The sequence below is a fragment of the Phascolarctos cinereus genome, unplaced genomic scaffold (genome assembly GCF_003287225.1).
Source record: "Phascolarctos cinereus isolate Bilbo 61053 unplaced genomic scaffold, phaCin_HiC Scaffold_1;HRSCAF=81, whole genome shotgun sequence".
Classification (NCBI taxonomy): domain Eukaryota; kingdom Metazoa; phylum Chordata; class Mammalia; order Diprotodontia; family Phascolarctidae; genus Phascolarctos; species Phascolarctos cinereus.
In genome coordinates, this window is record NW_027555514.1 from 160,213,848 (window position 1) to 160,232,721 (window position 18,874).

The following is an 18,874-nucleotide window of genomic DNA, read 5'->3' on the forward strand; positions in this document are numbered from 1 at the left end:
ATAATTTATACATAGGGATTACTTATTAATACTTACTGTAGACTGTTCCTATTGCTTTGTTCTTTTTCTTGTACTTTTCTTTAGCCTATATTTTCTGATTATATTATTCTCCCTCTTCCCCCATAAAGCTTCAGCGATCTTTCTCTCTCTCTTTCTCTCCTTCTCTCTCTCTCTCTCTCTCTCTCTCTCTCTCTCTCACTCTCTCTCTCACTCTCACACATACTCACACACATACACCCTCCCCCCCAATAGCCTATTGAATATGAAACAAAGCCTTTAGCATGATCTTCTACAATCTGGACCCAAACTACATTTCCAACTTTATCCCCGCTTTTTTATGCATTCTAACTAAACTCCAGCCAAACTGTACTCACTACTCATCCCCTGAAAATATCCTGTACTTTTCTTCCTCCATGCCTTTACTCTCCCTATACTATTGAAATTCTACTCATCATTCAAGGCCCAATTCCAATGCTATTTCCTTTATATAGCTTCCCATAAGCCACCAAATAGAAGTAATCTCTCTTCCCCCATGCTTCCATAGCAGTTTGTACATCTCCTAGGGTACTTCTTTTTCTATATTATGTCCATTGTCTGTGTGTGTGTTTACAGTCTCCTATCCTTCCTACTAAATTGAAAGCTCCTTTATGACAGGGTCCGTGTCATATTCATGTCTGTAGCACACTCTATTCCTCATCCATAGTAAGTGCTCAGTAAAATGCCTGTTGAATTGAAATTTTAGACCCTTAGGTCCTTTCAATAGCTTCCCCACTAAGATACTTTCAGAAAAAGAGTCAATCAAGCATTTATTAAGTGCTTACTATAGGCTAGGCATTATACTAAGAACTAGAGATACAAAGGAGGAGGGGTAGCAATAAAAAGAGGGTAAACTTAAATTAGGACATACGATTAACAAAAGGATCAGTGGAAAAGGGAATTAAAGTTATAGGTCAAAATGATGTTGTGTCATCATTTGCATGTTCAATTTTTCCATGCTTTTCTTGTCCCACATTGGCATGGATTCCCAAGAGTTGACTATACATGAATTCAAAGTCTTGTTTTTTAGGTAGTTTGGCAAAACCCAGTAGGCAAAAAGGATTACAGCATGAGAAGTAACATGGATCTTAATCTTGCTGCATTGTCAAGGAAACAGCCACAGCTAAGACTGATGGGACATAGAACAGACCATTTCATCCTTAGTTGAAATGATTCCCAACAACCTAAGGTTGACTTTCCTTAAGAGTAAATAGTACAAGGGGCAGCTAGGTGGCACAGTAGATAGAGCACCAGCCCTAGATTCAGGAGGACCTGAGTTCAACTCTGGTCTCAGACACATAACACTTACTAGCTGTGTGACCCTGGGCAAGTCACTTAACCCCATTGCTTAGCCAAAAAAAAAAAAGCAAATAGTACAAATGAATGCTTGAATTATTGTGCCTCTTTTTGCTTCTTATTGAGATTCCTATAATTAGAGAAACAGGACTAGGGCCAGTAATGTGACTTACTAAAATGTTCTATTTCTCTGTATTATATAATGATGTCTCTAATTTTTACTGTGCAGTTTCAGTTATTTGAACATATATAGAATTATTTTTATTTTTTTTTATCTTTCCCCAACACAGTATTTAGATTTAGAGCTAAAAGTAAGCCTAAAAGCCTTCAAGCTGAACATTTTACAGATAAGGAAACTGAAGATGAGAAGTTAAGAGATTCTTCTCTATTAAGTTCAGCACTACTTCACAGTCTTCTCCATCCTAACGTCTTCCATCTTCAAGAACCCAGCCACTTGGATCTTTAATTCTTCATTTTCTATAACCTACCCATGTTGGGTCTCAGTAATGCACAGCACTGCACTGAACCTCTTCCCACCCCCACACTGCAGCACCTTCCCACCTCCTCCCAAACCCAGAACAACTGAATATGCCCCAGGTTCTAGAATTCCTCTTGACAGCTCTGGCATGCTCATCAGCAAGAAGCCCTGGAGAAAAGAGCCAGAAACTCAGGGAGTTTCATGAGACTTCCACTGCACCCACACTGTCTTTCTTTGGCACATGTATTCTTGGCACTTGGCATGGTTGAGTTGCAAAGTAATAACAATTTAATTAGTGTTAATTAACCATTTTAGCCTTTGGCAAATGGTGCTGACCAATTCTTAAGTCTTCCCATGGTAGAGACCAAAATGGATGGTCTATCATTATTGCCCTAAGATTATACACCTCCCTGAGCCTAATATTATTATGATTTATGTTGGTTTTAAACAAACATTAAGTTCACATTTACCTTAAGAAATCATCATTCATAGGTGGTCATAGAGTAAAAAAAGAGATGAATTTCCTCCAGAGTCAATATTGCTTTAATCTCCTTTGGTTTGAATTTATCAGTCTCTTTTGGTTGGAGTTTATAAAAAAATGAGTACCTAGCAGCATTCTGAATATTATATTATAAGCTTAAATGATGATGTAGAGAACATAATCATTAAATTTTCCAGGGTCATCAACTCTGATTGGTAACTATTACCTTAGAAAACTAAATTAAGATACAAAATGACCTGATCAGATTGGGAAATTAGACAGACATATGCAGGATGAAATACAGTGCAGCACTGATAGATACAACATAATTCACTTAGGGAGGAAGAAAAACCTGTACTAATACATGATGGCTGGCTCTTTACAAACATCCTTATCCCTTCCCTCCCCACCCCACCCAAGGCACATAAGTCTTCAGAGTAGTGCTGTGGGTCAAAGGCAAGCAAACAGCAACAGATTGTCATAGCAGCATTCATAAACATGAATACACATCAGAGGAACCACAGGGTAACCATTTTCTACTCATTGATCAAGTTTCCACAAGAGAACTGTAATCTGTTTGGGGATATGCAGTCAAACCATGATCAAGAAAACCTAAAGATAATCCAGAAGAGAAAAAAGTGAATGGTTACAACTTTGAGATACAAATCCTACAAGCAAAGACTAAAGAACAGGGATCATCTACTCAAAAGGAATAAAACCAAGAAGGCACTTAATAACTCTTTTCAAGTATATGGCATTCACCAATAATTTACTAATCAGGTATTTATTAAGGAGCCATTATGGGCAAAGCATATGTAGGAGGGTAGTCAGGTGGCACAATGGATAGAGTGCTGGGTCTGGAACCAGGAAGATTCATTTTCCTGAGTTCAAATCTGGTCTCAGACTCTTACTTGCTGTGTGACACTGGGCAAGTCACTTAACCCTGTTTGCCTCAGTTTCCCCCTCTGTAAAATGAGCTGGAGAAGGAAAATGGCAAATCATTCCAATATCTTTGCCAAGAAAACCCCAAATGGAGTCATGAAGAATCAGACACAACTGAAATGACTAAATAACGGCAGCATGTAGAAGATGCCATGACAATGAATAGCTATCTGATTTCACTCTAAACTGGGCATGAAAAGAATGAAATATGTCCAGATCATAGTGGGAGGTATTTAGGTTCATGATGAATAAACTGCCTAACGGTATGGCTCAAGAGACATTGAAATTCATCACTGTTAGAAGAGGTAGAGTGTCAAGTGATTTTAAATATAAGAGTATGGTTCCTATGTTTATTTGAGTACTACAGTACACAGAAGGATTCTGATTCTGTGATCCTCTGCTATTAGTGGAAGCAACATCAGAAATGATTCATTTTGGGAACGAAGACGGTCTTACTCGTGCATACACTCTTTATACTTAGTTGAACACAAACACTGTGCTCTTGACATTGTGCTCCTGTTCGTTGCATATACAGAATACACACCATTTCTGGTGCCACTACTGACCCAAAAGCATGGTAGGAAGATTATTTGCATATGTAAAAGGTTCTCATATCTGACTTATTCACCTGCCTTGGCAAGTTCCACAATTTGCTTATATCAAACACATTCATATGTCTAAAAGCCATTCTGAAATCTATTTCCTAATCCCTCCTGCTGTTAGTTCATTTTCCTCTTAAATATTAAGGCATTGGTTTTGGAGTCAGTGGACATAGGCTTGAATCTTGCCTCTGTTTCTTCACCTCTGTGACTTTGGACAAGTCATTTAACCTCTCTTGGGCTCAATATCCCCATCTGTAGAAAGTGGGGTTGGAAAGGAACATCACTAAAGTCCCTTCCATCTTGAAATTGTGATCCTGTGATCTTGTGATGTTTTCAAACTCAAAATCCTTTGAACCTCCCATATTCGTATTGGTATCCTAGAAAACATTTTAAAATATGTATGATGATAAATCGGGCAGCTAGGTAGGTGTGGCACAGTGGGTAGAGTACTAGGCCTGGAGTCAGGAAGTCTAAACTAAAGTTTAAATCCAGCTTCAGACACTTATTAGCTTTGTGACCCTGGGCAAGTCCCTTAACCTTTGTTGGCCTCAGTTTCCTCATCTGTAAAATAGGGCTAATAATAGCCCCTACCTCACAGGGTTATTGTGAGAATCAAATGAGATAATAATTGTAAGGCATTTAACACAGTGCTTGGCACATATATAAGCATTATATAAGTGTTAGCTATCATTATTATTATTATTATTATTATATGTCACTTGAACTTTTTCTGATGTCACTTTAGCTCTACTAGTTCCACTGAAATTTGATGATGAGGTTATTTGGTGTGTGGCACCTCTGAGGAAGAATAAACTTGCTGGAATTGTTAAGTCTTCCACCTGTTCTGCTGACTAGGTACAGATGCAGCTAAGCATCGAGATGTCACTCAACACAAATACATGCCTTGCAGCACCTGTTTCATTTCATACTCTCTTGCTTGTGAGGGTTTATCCTATAGCCGCAGTGGAGGCTCCAGTGAAATTCATGAGTATTCCAGATGTGTGTCCCATTGTAAGCCAGCCTAGTAACACCAGTGTTTATTGATAGGTTCCCAGGAGTCAGATAGCTCTCAGTCTGCCAAGAAGGACATGCTGGCTGCACTGAAATCTAGGCAGGAAGCTCTGGAGGAGACACTCCGCCAGCGACTGGAGGAACTGAAGAAACTGTGTCTTCGAGAAGCGGTAGGCAATGGGCATCTTGCAGCCTTGGAAAACTGTGTTATGCATGAACATCCAGGAACACATTCAGAGGGGGAAAGGGTGGGAGTAGTGGGAAGGACATAAGCAGGAGTGAAAATACTCCAGAGACATTCATATAGCCTTTATTGAAAAATTGCCGGAAGTTAATGAGCCACACCAAAACAGTTACATTTGTTGCCTGTTAAATCTTGACTAGAACCACTCTTGAAAGTCTCAGTGAATGGATGGCTTCTGCCAAGAGTTTGTGACTGCCTAAATATGATACTGTTATGGTTTGTGTTGGTCTTAAAACAGGATAAATTTCAAAGTTGGCTTAATAAATCATATTTCCTATTGAAAGGGTGGGTTGAGGGTGAAAGGGGAAATCAGTGTTTTCACTTGATGCATAAATCCCCTTAGCATCCTGGGGCTTGAGTTTTGTTAATTCTTTCTTTTTCTTTCTCTCTTTCTTTCTTTTTCTTTCTTTCTTTCTTTCTTTCTTTCTTTCTTTCTTTCTTTCTTTCTCTCTCTCTCTCTCTCTCTCTCTTTCTTTCTTTCTTTTTCTTTCTTTTTTCCTTCCTTCCTTCCTTCCTTTCTCTTTCTTTGTTTCTCTCTTTCTTCCTTCCTTCCTTCCTTCCTGCCTCTTTCTTTCTTCTCTTCTTTCCATCCTTTTTTTCTTTTTTCTTTTCTTCCCTCTTTCCTCATTCTTTCCTTCATTTCTTCTTTTCTTCCTTCTTTCTGTCCTTCCTTCCTTTTTTTTCTGGAAAGAGCACCGGACTTGGATTCAGAAGACTTGGGTTGGAATCCCAGCTCTGCTACTTACTAGCTGTGTGACCTTGGGCAAGTCACTTAACTTTCCTGAGCCCCAGCCTCCTCATCTATAAAATGGGGATGCTAATATTTGCATTATCTACCTCACAGGGTTGTTGTGAAGAAAGCATTTTGTAAATCCCTAAAACCTATACATGTGAAGTATTGTCTTTCTTCCTTCTTTCCTTTCTTTCTTTCCTTCTTTCAATGAAGTTTGCCCACTGCTATTTTTTTTTATTAACAAAGCAGTATTTATCCAAGCCAATTATGCACACTCATCATTTCACAGTTCATTGGGATTTGGAGCCTGCTACAGTCCCTTGCCAGTGCTTCTGCATGCCCACCTCATCTTCCATTCCATGACTGTTTCTGAGCATTTCTATAGATGTCATTTTGAAAGACAAAGTATATGATATATGTGGGGAGGGAGAGAGAAAAGGGTGTATGTGAACGTTCTGTATGTGTGCATGTGTTTTATGTGTGTGCACTCCTAAGAGAGATTGTCCCACATTTCAAGGAGTAAACAGTCCAAACTGGAAAAGCACAAATGAGATTTCAGCCTTGCTTGAAAGAGACGTGCTTCCCTGCCCCTCAAATAATAATGGCTTACAGCAGGAAAAATGAGACAAGGGGCCATAAACTGAGATCATATTACATTTTTCCTTAGCTTAATTATCATCTGGATTGATTTAAGCTGGAGTCTGCACAAAGAGGGACCATATTAACACAAATGGCCACAGATGTTCTATGTGATATTGTAAATATTAGGAAACACTTTTATAAAGTATATACTTAAAGTATTTTTTAAGCTTACTGGTTCTCTATGTATCTTTAATAAATGAATGTTAAAGCCTTATTTTGTATTCGAAACTTTCTAATACAGCAGTGCCTTCCATCTCGGCAAAAACCGGGAACTCTTTTAGAAGTGATTTACTACTCACGTCATGATGATGACGATACTGTGACCTCACACTTGTATAGCATTTCAGTTTACAAAATACTTCCTTCCATTCACATTATCTCATGTGATATAACAGTCCTTTGCACCTACTGTATACAAAGCACTGTTTGATTCAGTGGAAGATTTACATTTTATTTTATTTTTTCTAATCACATGTAAAAACAATTTTTAACATTAGTTTTTCAAAAAATCTTGAGTTCCAAATTCTCTCCCATAATGCTCTCTAGGGAGACAGACATTTTATTTTATTTTTTTATTTTATTTTATGTCTGGGCAATGGGGTTAAGTGACTTGCCCAGGGTCACACAGCTAGTTAAGTATTATGTGTCTGAGGCTGGATTTGAACTCAGGTCCTCCTGACTCCAGGGCCGATGCTCTATCCACTGCACCATCTGCTGCCCCAAGATAGACATTTTAAAGGGTAGTCTTTGCCCTCATAGAATTTACAGTATTTAATAAGGAAGTAAGATACCAACACAGGTGTCTAGAGTACATTGAACAATATTACCTGGTAATTATATTGGACTTAATGTAAACTGGAAACAAAAATATCATTTTGAGAAATACACTTTTTTTCTACAACAAGAGGGTAAAATGTAACATCATGATTTTTTTTAAAGGATTCAAATATATTTTTGATATGTGTTAGTGGAATGGTAGAATTTAAAGCAAGGCATAAAGACCTCCATTATGACAAACCCCAAAAGAACCAGAGCAAATGATGGTTTTCATGGATGAGGAAATTAAGTCTCTTGGTGAGGTTAAATGACATACAAGTAATAAGTGGTGATATCTGGACTTAAATCCAGGTCTCTCAATTCCAGGTCAGACATTCCCTCCCACCACCAACCACCCTTCCCTCCAATCCCAGCTTCCTATAAATTTGACATTAAGAAATGTAACAGGGACAGCTAGGTGGCACAGTGGATAGAGCACCAGCTCTAGAGTGAGAAGGACCTGGGTTCAAATCCAGTCTCAGACCAGACACTGCCTCACAAAAAAAAAAAAATTGAACAAAGAAGAAAAAAATAACCTAACAGCAAAAGATGAGCAATCAGATGGCTAGAGCCATGGTTATCTCTCCACCCCCACTCCATCCCACCTCCCACTCTCAGCACTAGTCTACTAAATTCATTCTTTCATTTTTATTGGCAAAAGCTCCCTTTCACCAATGGTATTCATTTGTTTCTCTATAAAATGCATATCTTGTATTCCATTTAGAATATCAGGAATTGCTATGATTTCTTGCAAGAACTATGTAGCCATAAAGAGAGTGAGTGAGAAAGCGCAGCCTGGGAAAGCTATCCACAACAGTGGCATCAAATCACTTTCTTTTTGGTTACTTAGTTACTCATTCAGATGAAATTTCTGGACACTACAGTCTTTGACTCTAAAAAGTGATTTTTAAACCCAACAGTAGTCTACTTTTTTTATTTTGCATTTTCTTTTGATATCATATGTGCTTTTGAGTCATGAGCTGGTTATAGTTTTAATAATTTTTATTTTTCTCCTCGGATGTTTCAAGCCAAAATGAAAGAAAAAAAATCTCTAAATTAGAGTTTGATATAACACCCCAAGGTATTATGTTATTCACAGGCAGGATCTCAAGGCAACAGTAAAACATTCTATGGAATAAGCATGTGGTAATTCACATGTAATAGCTACTTGAAAGACATCAGAACTATATCTTCCTTTAAAAAAGGGAAACAGAAGGAGCAGAGTGCTGTATGTCAAAATAGTTGGCTATTGTACTTTACAGGTAGGGGCAGCTAGGTGGCGGAGTGGATAGAGTGCCAGCCCTGGAGTCAGGAGAGGACCTAAGTTCAAATCCAGTCTCAGACACACGATATTCACTAGCTGTGTGGCCACGGGCAAGTCACTTAACCCCAACTGCTTTGCCAAAAATGTAAAAAACAAACACACAAACAAACAATAAAAAGAAACCCGGAGTGTGAAAAGTTACAAAGAGCTCTAAGACGGCTGGAAAACCCTGCCACTGTTACAAGGCCTATGAACCTTGATTCCCCCCAAAATGTCCAGTTCAGTCGATTAAGAATTTTTTTTCCTATAGGAACAGCTGCCCTCTGATTTTGTAATGGAAGCCACTGGAGAAATTAGTAACTTTATGGAAATTTGTTTTGGAACTCATGGTTCTGGAATGCATCAGTCTTGTAAGGCAAAGAATATTTGTATATATCTTAATTAAAATACAACTGTCCCATTAGGCATCTCCATTAATGTTAATCATTCTAAGATTATGCATTGAGAAGGGTGAGTGTATGTGTGCCTGTGTTTGTCTTAGAACATAAGTATATATGTGTGTGTGTGTGTGTGTGTGTGTGTGTGTGTATACGTATATCTATAGATGCAAATATATATATGCAAACATATATGTATACATATATATCTGTCTCCAATACGGTTGCTTCTTGCCTCTATTAATGTTTTTTCACGTATACAGGAGCTTACAGGGAAACTACCAAGAGAATATCCCTTGGATCCAGGAGAGGAACCACCCATTGTTCGGAGAAGAATAGGAACTTCCTTCAAACTGGATGAACAGAAAATACTGCCCAAAGGAGAGGTGAGCCCTTTACTTTTGGTACTTGGATTCACTAATATTATCTGTATTTTCTCTGAACGTTCGTACTGTACCAAGGATGGACAATAACTGTTCACTATAATATCCACATCCTCAATAATGATGCATTCATTCTTACTTACGGCCAGAATTTCTCTTCCCCACCACTTCTCCCCAGCTGGATAGAGCGCTGGGCCTGGAGTCAGAAGGATCTGAGTTCAAATCTGGTCTCAGACATCTACTAGCTGTGTGACCTTGGGCAACCCTGTTTGCCTCAGTTTCCTCATCTGTCAAATGAGCTGGAGAAGGAAATGACAAACCACTTTGGTATCTTTGCCAAGAAAACCCCAAATGGGGTCACAGAGAGTCGGACACAACTGAAATGACTCAACAATAACAATAACATTTCTTTTTTAGTATTTGCTACTTTAATAAGCATTTTTATTTCCCTTAAAATTATTTATTTAACATTATGGGTCAATGACAAGAAAATAAACACCTGAAAATAAACCAATAATTTATATGATTTCTCTAAGATCTCCTTGCCAGACCTGCTGAAGAAAAGAGACCCAAGGAGAAAAAAGTGAAATAAAGACTAGTCCACCAGTGATGGGCAGCTAAGTGGCATCGTGGATAGAGCACTGGGCCTGGAGTCAGGAAAACCTAAGCTCAAATGCAGCCTCAGACACTAGCTGACACTGGGCATTAGCTCTGTTGGCCTCAGTTTCCTCATCTGTAAAATGAGCTGGAGAACAGCAAACCACTCCAGTATCTTTGCCAAGAAAACCCCAAATAGAGTCACAGAGACTTGGACATGATTAAAACAACTGAACAACAACAGGCTAAAACCTGGCAGGATATATATTTGTTTTTAAATCTTTAAGACAGTATTTTGAAGAAATAATTTTTTTATCCCTTCCAAATTTCTAGATTCATGAAATGCCAGAGTTTATTACTGGGAGATAAATATATGGCTCAGTATAAATTCAACTTTAGTGAGTCCATGATGAAATCTATTGCTAACTTCCATTTAGATTAGCACCTGTAGAAGCATGGTTTCCTGCCAAATGTATGGAAAAAGCCACATGCCTCCAAAATCACTAGCCAGGTGGGAATGATCAGCTTGGTACCACTAGATGTTCTGGCCTAAAGGGATTTGATCCTGGTTTTGAAGTTTGGGGGCTGCTGTCCTATGTGCCAGGGCTTCCTGAACCCTTGCCTGATGGCAGCTCCTCAAACAATCTGTAACTTACTTTGGTTCTGCTGGACAGATCCACCCTTAGCTGGTAAGAAGGAATGGGCAGGGAGGGCACGTGGGGCTAGTACTGGGCGATTTTGCAGGGCAGGTGGACCATCCCAGGGACCAGGGATAAAAAAATAAGATAGGCATGATGACTTTTTTGTTCAGTTGTCAGTGATTCAGCTCAAGACATTTTAATATGTCTGCAGCTCTTGAAATAGGAAAGAAGTTGGACTAGGCCTAAGTGACCATAATGGTTAGGGGATTTAAAAAAATATATTTTATAAAAACTGTTCAAGAGATTAACATCAGTGTTCAGGCCTGGAGAATAATTTTTTTGTGAGGGGAGCAGTCAGGAGAGGAGACTTGGTTGTTGTTTTCAAATATTTGAAGGCCCATCACTAGGGAAGATGGATTAAACTTGTTTCATTTTGTTCCAGAGATAAGAACTTGGATGAAATGGGTAGAAGTTGCAGACATTGATTCTGAATTACTATGAGAGGGGAGGAGGGAAGTACCACTAATCAGAGCTGTCCCAAAATGGAATAATCTATTTCATAAGATTGTGAATTCTCTATCACAAAACAACATCCTTTAGTAGATGACTTGTCTGGCTATTCTTCAGTATGTCTTAGTGGGAATTCTGGATCCGTTAATAGTTAAATTAGATGACCTTTGAGGAGCCTCCCAACCCTAAGACTCTATGACTTCTAAATACTTGGGTTCATACTGGGTGGCATGGAAGGCTGTGGTTTGGGGTTGGCTAAGAAGTATAGTGCTCACTGAATTTTAAAGTGAAAGGGGACGTTAGATGTAGATTACACCCTCATTTTAGTCCAACATATAAAAATAGCTTCTGATTATACATGGCCTTGTTGACTGAGCACCAGAGCTCTTAAAAGGGAATCATTCCTTAATAAGTCCCCTTTCTTCTCCTCTCACCATCTTGTTCCCACTTTTTCCTCCTTTGTCAGCAAAGATGACCTCTTTTTTCTTCTTCTGGACTTGTGATTTCATTGGTATAAGGAACTCTTGGTAAGGAAATGACCTCTCTTCTGCAACTTTAAGGGATACTGGGAGGTCAAAGAATTTAAACCCAGGCCTTCCGGACTCTGAAGCCTGCTCTCTCTCCACTACCCAGGCTGCCTCTCCTCTGTTTCTTTTACTTTTCATAAATTAAAATGGTTGTGTTTTTTTTTTAATGCTGACTGGCTTTCCTCAAAGGTCTTACACTCTAGCACAGGAAGAATTTCCTCCCCCATCTCCCTCCCACTACCTTTCCAGTCTGACTCCTTCAGATTTCTAAGCCAAATGTAGTTTTCCTTCCATTCCTTCCTACGGGCTGTCAATTGTACATACAGGGAGTTCAGCCTTGTGTTTTTCTTACTCTAATATAGGGAGTGTTCAGCCTTGTGTTTTTCTTACTTTAATAGGGAGTGTTTGTTCTGGGCTCTCTCTCCCACAAATCCCTGGGTCAGTGTCCTGAACCATGGCTATCATAACAGCCCTGAAGCAGCTGTAAGGTGGAGTCAAAACTCACAGAACAGTCATTGTCCCTGGTGACTTGTTTGTTTCAAGACATCAGAGTGTGTCGGTTTTCATTTTCTTCTCCCCTGGATGGAACAAATCTGGCAAGCTACAGAATATACTGGAGAGAGCTTTAACAATTGGTCATCTCCAAAGAAGTTTAATTTCCCTCTTCCTTTCCTCTCCTGCTCTCCCACTTCCAATTTCCCTCCCCCTCCAGTTTAACAGTTTAAAGTAAATAAAACCAAGCCGATGCTTTGCCCTTGATGGAGGCTCCAGGCGTCTGGCCAGGTGGATTGTACCAGGAAGCACACATATTGGATTCAGCTGTTGAATAAGAAAGTCTGCTCATCGCAGCAAACACTAATATTAGCGTTCATTTTCTGCATCGCTGCTATTAACAGCCACTTCACACTGCGGAGTCTTGGACAGAACTGGATCTTCTCAGTTGGTTCACTGAGTTTGGGAGTTTTCCTTGGGAAGGGAGTTAACAGACAAGATGGATGAAGGGATTCCGTTTCCCCCATATGAGACACATGTATCTGTAAAATGCCTCTGTAGCAATTTAAGGATTGCACGTGTGAGTTAGCCAGCATTATTTCCTCTAGAGGATTCCACATGTGCCTGCACAAAAGGAAATGATGACTGGCACAGGGCAGCAATTTCCAAAAGAGCTTAAAGTGTGTACAGTTGCCAGACAGTCTCTGTGCAGGTTAAAGTCTAGCTCTAGGCTATCAAAAAAAAATGCATATGTGTGTTTGGGAGGAGGAGTTGGGAAGTGTTGTAAATCCTTAATCCACCTACTTGCCCTGACCAAAAGTAGAGGGTTTGAAGAATTCCACTGGACCCAGGATGAACAAAAGAATGATGAAATAAGGGTGCAGACTGAGACTTTTTTTTTTGGTATGTCCAATGCAGAAATTGTTTTTGCTCAACTATGTATATTTTTACAAGGGTTTTGGTTTTTTTTTTCTCATTGAAGGTAAAGAGGAGGTGGAAGGGAAAAAATATTTTATTAAAAAAGATAAAATATATGTTTTTAATTTAAAGAAAAATAAATAGGGTTTAGGAATGCAGTATGGGGTAATAAGAACTCAGAGGTATACAGAAAGGAAGAAGAAACCAGAGTGGATATTGGCTCTGCCCTCCTTCCAATGCAGCAATCATGGTGGAAGCCCTAGGGTCAGATAAGAATGGTGGCAGCAAAACTGAAGGGAGCCATAAGCTTGAACTGCTCCTATTCATTTGCATAATGAGATGGCGTGGGAATGCGCAGGAGAAAGTGGAGATCGGAAAACCAAACACAAGCGTGTTCTGTTTGTTTGTTTTGCCTTGGACAAGTTTAATAAGGCAGGAAAGATGGAGATTTAATGATGTTAAATCAAGTGCACAAATGCAAACCACTGAACAAAAATATATTAAGAACCATGGGGTTAAGGAAAGCTTGAAAGAACTAGGAATGTTTAGCCTGGAAATGAGGCAATTTAGAAGGGAATATGATAGGTGCTGTGCGGTAGAGTGGGAAAAAATCTTGGACTTAGAGCCAGAAGCTCTGGATTCGAATCCCAAGCCTGCAATTTTGAGAGAAAAGCTGTATCATAGGGTAAAGAAGGGGCCTTAGAACTTTACATAGGTCTATTAGTTCTAACCGTCTTCGTTGTCCATATGAAGAAACTGAAACCCAAAGAGACTGAATGACTTCCCTTGGCAGTGCCATGATCTCAACAAAGGTCTTCCAACTGAGAATGCAGCATTCTTTCCACTGCACCCCACTCCCCATGTGACCTCAAGCAAAGCAGGCAATGTTGAGCTGGAATAAGGACAAGGTTCGGCAAAAAAGGTGGGGTAGTCGTTGTATTTGCATGTAAAAGTGAGAAAAGGGGCGTGAGTGAGAATATAAACGTGGGCGTTTCAGGAAGTGGCTTTGATGAGGGTGTCAATGTGTTAACAGTTAAAAGCATACAACTTTCATCTGCCTGAAAGTTGTGTTGTTTCATCCATGGAAAGCAAAAGGACCATGAATGTAGCTGACAAGAGGTTCAGGAGATAGAGTTTGTCTGTGTAGGAGGGTGGAACAGGGAAAGTAGGAGCAAGGGGAGAAGAACTTCTAAAGGATATGTGAGAGAGAGATTCTCTAAATATGAGGGACAGAAACTTGTGTGACAGGCAGGTGGGGGAGAGAACTCTGAAACGGCTGTTGGGGGCAGCATGTATAATGTGAGTCATGTCTGGGCAGCACCGTTTAGTGAGCAGCTGGTGAAAGTGACAGCATACCTTACATGTGTGTAGGAATCCCTCATTGGCAAACTGACAGGAAGAATTTGAATTGTGAATGCCAGCAGGGCTCTAAAGCAATGCTGCCTCCTAGGCCACAAGTAGAATGTCAATCACAATGGAATGGGCAGTTACCACACAAGCTCTGTTGTTACAGACGGTGAAAAAGACTGCAAAATTGATGCTGAGTAGTCCCAAGACCTTGTAGCATGAGGAAGATTTTCATCTTCTTGGTACTATCTTTTTTTTTAAATCAATCAGGGTCAAGTGACTTGCCCAGGGTCACACAGCTAGTAAGTGTCTGAGACTGTATTTGAACTCAAATTCTCCAGACTCCAGAGCTAATGCTCTCCACTGAGCCACCTAACTGCCCCTGTAATATCTTTTTTAAATCCCTACCCTACAACAGGAAGTAAAAAGGAAATTAGTGAACTAAGGGTGTATGCTCAGGACACTCAGATGCTGCAGATTTAGAAACAGTGGCTTCCTTACTGAGGATGTCATGGCAGCTACCATTGATGTTAAAAGTTTTATCCCTTGTCACCTAGTAATGACACAGTGGAAAAAAGCATTGACTCTGGAGTCAGAGGTACTGGGTTCAAATCCCATGTGTTGCTTACTGCTTTTGTGACCTTGGGCAAGTCATTTAACTCCTGTGGGTCTCAGTTTCCTCATCTGTAAAATGAGGATTTGAATAGACGGGCTCTCCAGTACCTTCTAGTTCTTGATCCAACATTTTATGATTCCACGTAAGGCGGTTTGGGTGTTTTTCTGTTTTGGTATCCCAAAGCACTCATGTTTAGTCACGTGAATGAGCCCCTGTTTTCCCTTCCTACAGGAAGCTGAGTTGGAGCGCCTGGAACGGGAGTTTGCCATCCAATCCCAGATTACAGAAGCCGCTCGCCGCCTAGCCAGTGACCCCAATGTCAGCAAGAAGCTGAAGAAACAAAGGAAAACCTCTTACCTTAATGCACTGAAGAAGCTGCAAGAAATTGAAAATGCAATCAATGACAACCGCATCAAGTCTGGGAAGAAACCCACCCAGAGGGCTTCACTGATAATAGATGGTCAGTACCCAGCCTCTCTTCATGGCCTGAGTTTCTGTCAGCTGGAACCACCTAAAAAACGTGGTCAGATGGAACCCCAGAAAACAAGGAACTCAAGTTCTACTGGGGGTTCTGTGCCCTCATTCCGACACGGCCTGAGGCGTATAAATTAACCACTCGGTGCTTTCATTTATCCCTTAATAAAATGGAGTTATTAATGTTTGCAAGCAGATCAGAGCAGCAAAGTACTCTCAGATCCACAGATGAAAGAAAACTATATAAATCAAATTATTATTTCTACTAACTACTAACCTGGGAGAAATTATGGTGAAGAAAGCCAGCCAATCCTTCCCATTCTACGATGTGAATTTTTCCTCTGTCCCAGTTTCCCCAAGGCAGAGGCAGCTTGATGTAGCAAACCATGCTCAGATGTGAGGGACAAAAATTAAGGCTCTCAAGGACATCTTCCATGTCCTTTAGTCTCTCATCCCATTTCTAAACAGAGCCTTCATCAGGACCAGGCACTTGGAAAGAGGGTGGGTCAAAAGGTGAGCACCAGGACAAACCATGACAGCAGCCTCTCTTGATAGCAGGGTCTTTACCTTCTTCAAGGCCCTGTAGGCAGGGCCCACCCTGCCAACATTAGCTCTTGCCCCTAAAAGGGTAGTACCACTTCAGCTCTCTGACAGCCTCATCTTCCCGCTGCCCTTAACCCGCCCAACACATAGACACCCTCACTCCCCTTCAAGGACTGGGTGGCTAGAACTTTGGCCACCACCCTGCCAACACTACTGACCTGCCCCCAGCCTTGAGCGACTTAAAAGGGTGATTCATTATGTTTATTTAGCCAAACAAAGCACAAAGAGGTCCCTGAGAGAAGCAAAAAGTCCCTCCTCCTATTATTCTTTTGAACAAGTCAGAGAATTCTTCCCAAGACATTGTCAAGTGTTCTTTCATAGTTTATACATTTTTAAAATACTCTCCCTTTAGAAGACTACAAACAAGTGTCTTTCCCTAGTTTGCCCTGTTGGTCTTGGCTAGGCAGTGGCCTTCCTTCTCTGATTGTCTTCCCCCCATTTTCTTTGAAAGAGCCGAGACTAACCTGGTAGAATAAAAGGAAACAATAAACCCTTCCTTCCTTATTTAATTCTTTATTTGCCTACTTCTTTATGCCCCATTGAAAACAGTTATGGCCCATGTTCCCAGTTCTGAGCTGAAACATCCATCAGGGCCAACAGATCAGAATGAGGAGAAATTCAGGGATGGAATGGAATGTCTCTGGTGATTTGCCACAGTGGAAGCTCCAGCTTTGTAGAGCCTTCCAACTAATGGCTAATCTGACAGAACTTACAATGGAGGTGCTGCTTTAAAAGAATCCATCTGTACAATCCTTTGGATTCTTCCCTCCAATCTACAGCCAGGCAAAAATGTGGGCCTCGTTTTCTTGAGAATGTTATTTCGACTTTGCTGCCTTATGGAAGTCATGTTTATATCTCAAGGGCCCACTTGACATGAAGAGGTAAGTGGGGCCTGCCTTGGACCCCACATGCATGATTTTACTTTTCAAGAGATGAGGGTCTTAACTGGGAATCAAGAGACCTGGGATCGTCTTCTAACTTGGACAGTGACTAGCAGAACAGCTTGAAGCAAGTCTCCTCTCCTCCTTTCTACCTTAGTTTCTCCAGCTGTAAATGTGGGAAGGAGATCATTTTTGCTGGATTTGGAGATCATGTTTGCTGGGTTAATAGAACACTGTTTGGAAAATAAGCTTCTAGGAGAAAGATGCTATATTTATCCTGCTTGTATCTGCTCTAATAAAGACTCAAAAAATTTATTAGGAAGCCACTTATTGGCTAATAATGAAAGTGAAACACCATGACTAAGCTTTTCACCTGAACAATAAATGTAAAAAGAGTATTGCCTATTATCTCAGTTCAGTCTGCACATGTCCTTGTGCTGTGACAGCAAAGGGGCCTAACTGAGGGAGGGGACAACTTTTATACCTGACATTAAACCATTCCATGTCCCAGTTTTTTCTTCTTTGAAGTCACGCTACCCTACTTTGCCACATCACAGCAATAGGATTAGGGAGATTTGTTACTAACTGGTCATGGAGATAATTTAAAAGAAATGATGAGCAGCATTATAATTACTTCTAATATTTCTATGTTGGTTAGGTGTTGCTGCGGATTGGGAAGAAAGGTGTGAGAGAGTATGGAGTGGAAAGATAGCAACACACTTTCTTAGAGGCAATGCTTGATGTGAGAAATGTTTGATTCAGAACAACAACAACAACAAAAAACCCCAACACAACAACAAATGTGCTCTAACTATTCTGTTTCGTTTCTTGCCAGATGGAAATATTGCCAGTGAAGACAGCTCCCTCTCTGATGCTCTTGTCCTTGAGGATGGTAGGTAGTTAATTTCCAGCTTGGGAACTTGGACCAGGTTTAGCATTCTTTTAAAGTTATTTTTAGGTACTGTCCTTTTGGGGCACAAGGGTTTTCCCAATTCTGTGATTCCATGATTCCAATTTACAGAAACAAAAAGTAATAACTAGTACATACTATTAAATAGTAATAACTATTAAGTAATAACTATTAACAAAAAAAAGAAAAAACAAAAAAAAATTAAATTAAAAAAAGAAAAGAATTAACAATTTACATTTGTGAGAGGTAGCAGAGTTCAGTGGAGAGCCAGCCATTGGAGACTAAAAGATCTGGGTTCAAGTCCTATCTCTGACAAATAGCAAGTAGGGGACTTTGAGTAAGCCAGTCAGTGTCTCACTGCCCTGCAAAACTCTCTAAGACCAGAAATTATAGTTGAATTGTCAGTCAATGTATAGGAGGGGAATTTCCACACCAGAAGTTTTCCACAACAATAAAATCAGTATTTAGACCAAAACAAGGAAACAAACTGACATTACTTTTTCACAGATCATTTTTCTCCTATTAATTTTGGGAGATTCAGCAGTTATAGTAGAGAAGAAAAAGGGTTAATGTAAAGTTTTATTCTGGAGTTCAAAAAATCAACTTCAAAGGTGTAAGATGGTAATGGCATGGTTAGAGAGTAGTTTATCTAAAGAAGATCTGAGCGTGTCAGTGAACTAAAAGTTAGCAGTGTGATGTAGCAGCCAAAAATGGAATGTGATCTCAGGCTGCATTAAGAGAAGCATGGCTTCTAGAAATGAGCAGGTTAGGCTTCCTCCAGAGTATTATGTTCGGTTCTGGATACCACAGTTTAGGAAGGAGGCTGCAAAGCTGGGCAGCTTTTGGAGGACAAACAGAATGGTGAAAGGCCTTGAGTCTGTCATATGAGGCTCAACTGAAGGAACTTTTGAAGATAAGACTCAGGGGAACACAAGAATTGCTATGTTCAGGTATGTGAAGGGCTGTCACGTGGAAGCTGTGTCACCATAGTCT

At 40.0% G+C, this 18,874-nt stretch overlaps 1 protein-coding gene across 6 annotated transcripts in view; it reads left to right on the forward strand.

Annotated features, from left to right (window-relative positions):
* The window catches only part of FRMD4A (FERM domain containing 4A), a 767,521-nt gene that overhangs the window by 726,614 nt on the left and 22,033 nt on the right, over positions 1-18,874 (forward strand). For all 6 annotated transcript variants that reach the window (XM_020999677.2, XM_020999676.2, XM_020999675.2 and 3 more), the window contains 4 exons: positions 4,883-5,016; positions 9,246-9,368; positions 15,245-15,473; positions 17,807-17,863. In XM_020999677.2, coding sequence (XP_020855336.1) covers positions 4,883-5,016; positions 9,246-9,368; positions 15,245-15,473; positions 17,807-17,863 — 543 coding nt within the window. The remainder of the gene's footprint in view (positions 1-4,882; positions 5,017-9,245; positions 9,369-15,244; positions 15,474-17,806; positions 17,864-18,874) is intronic.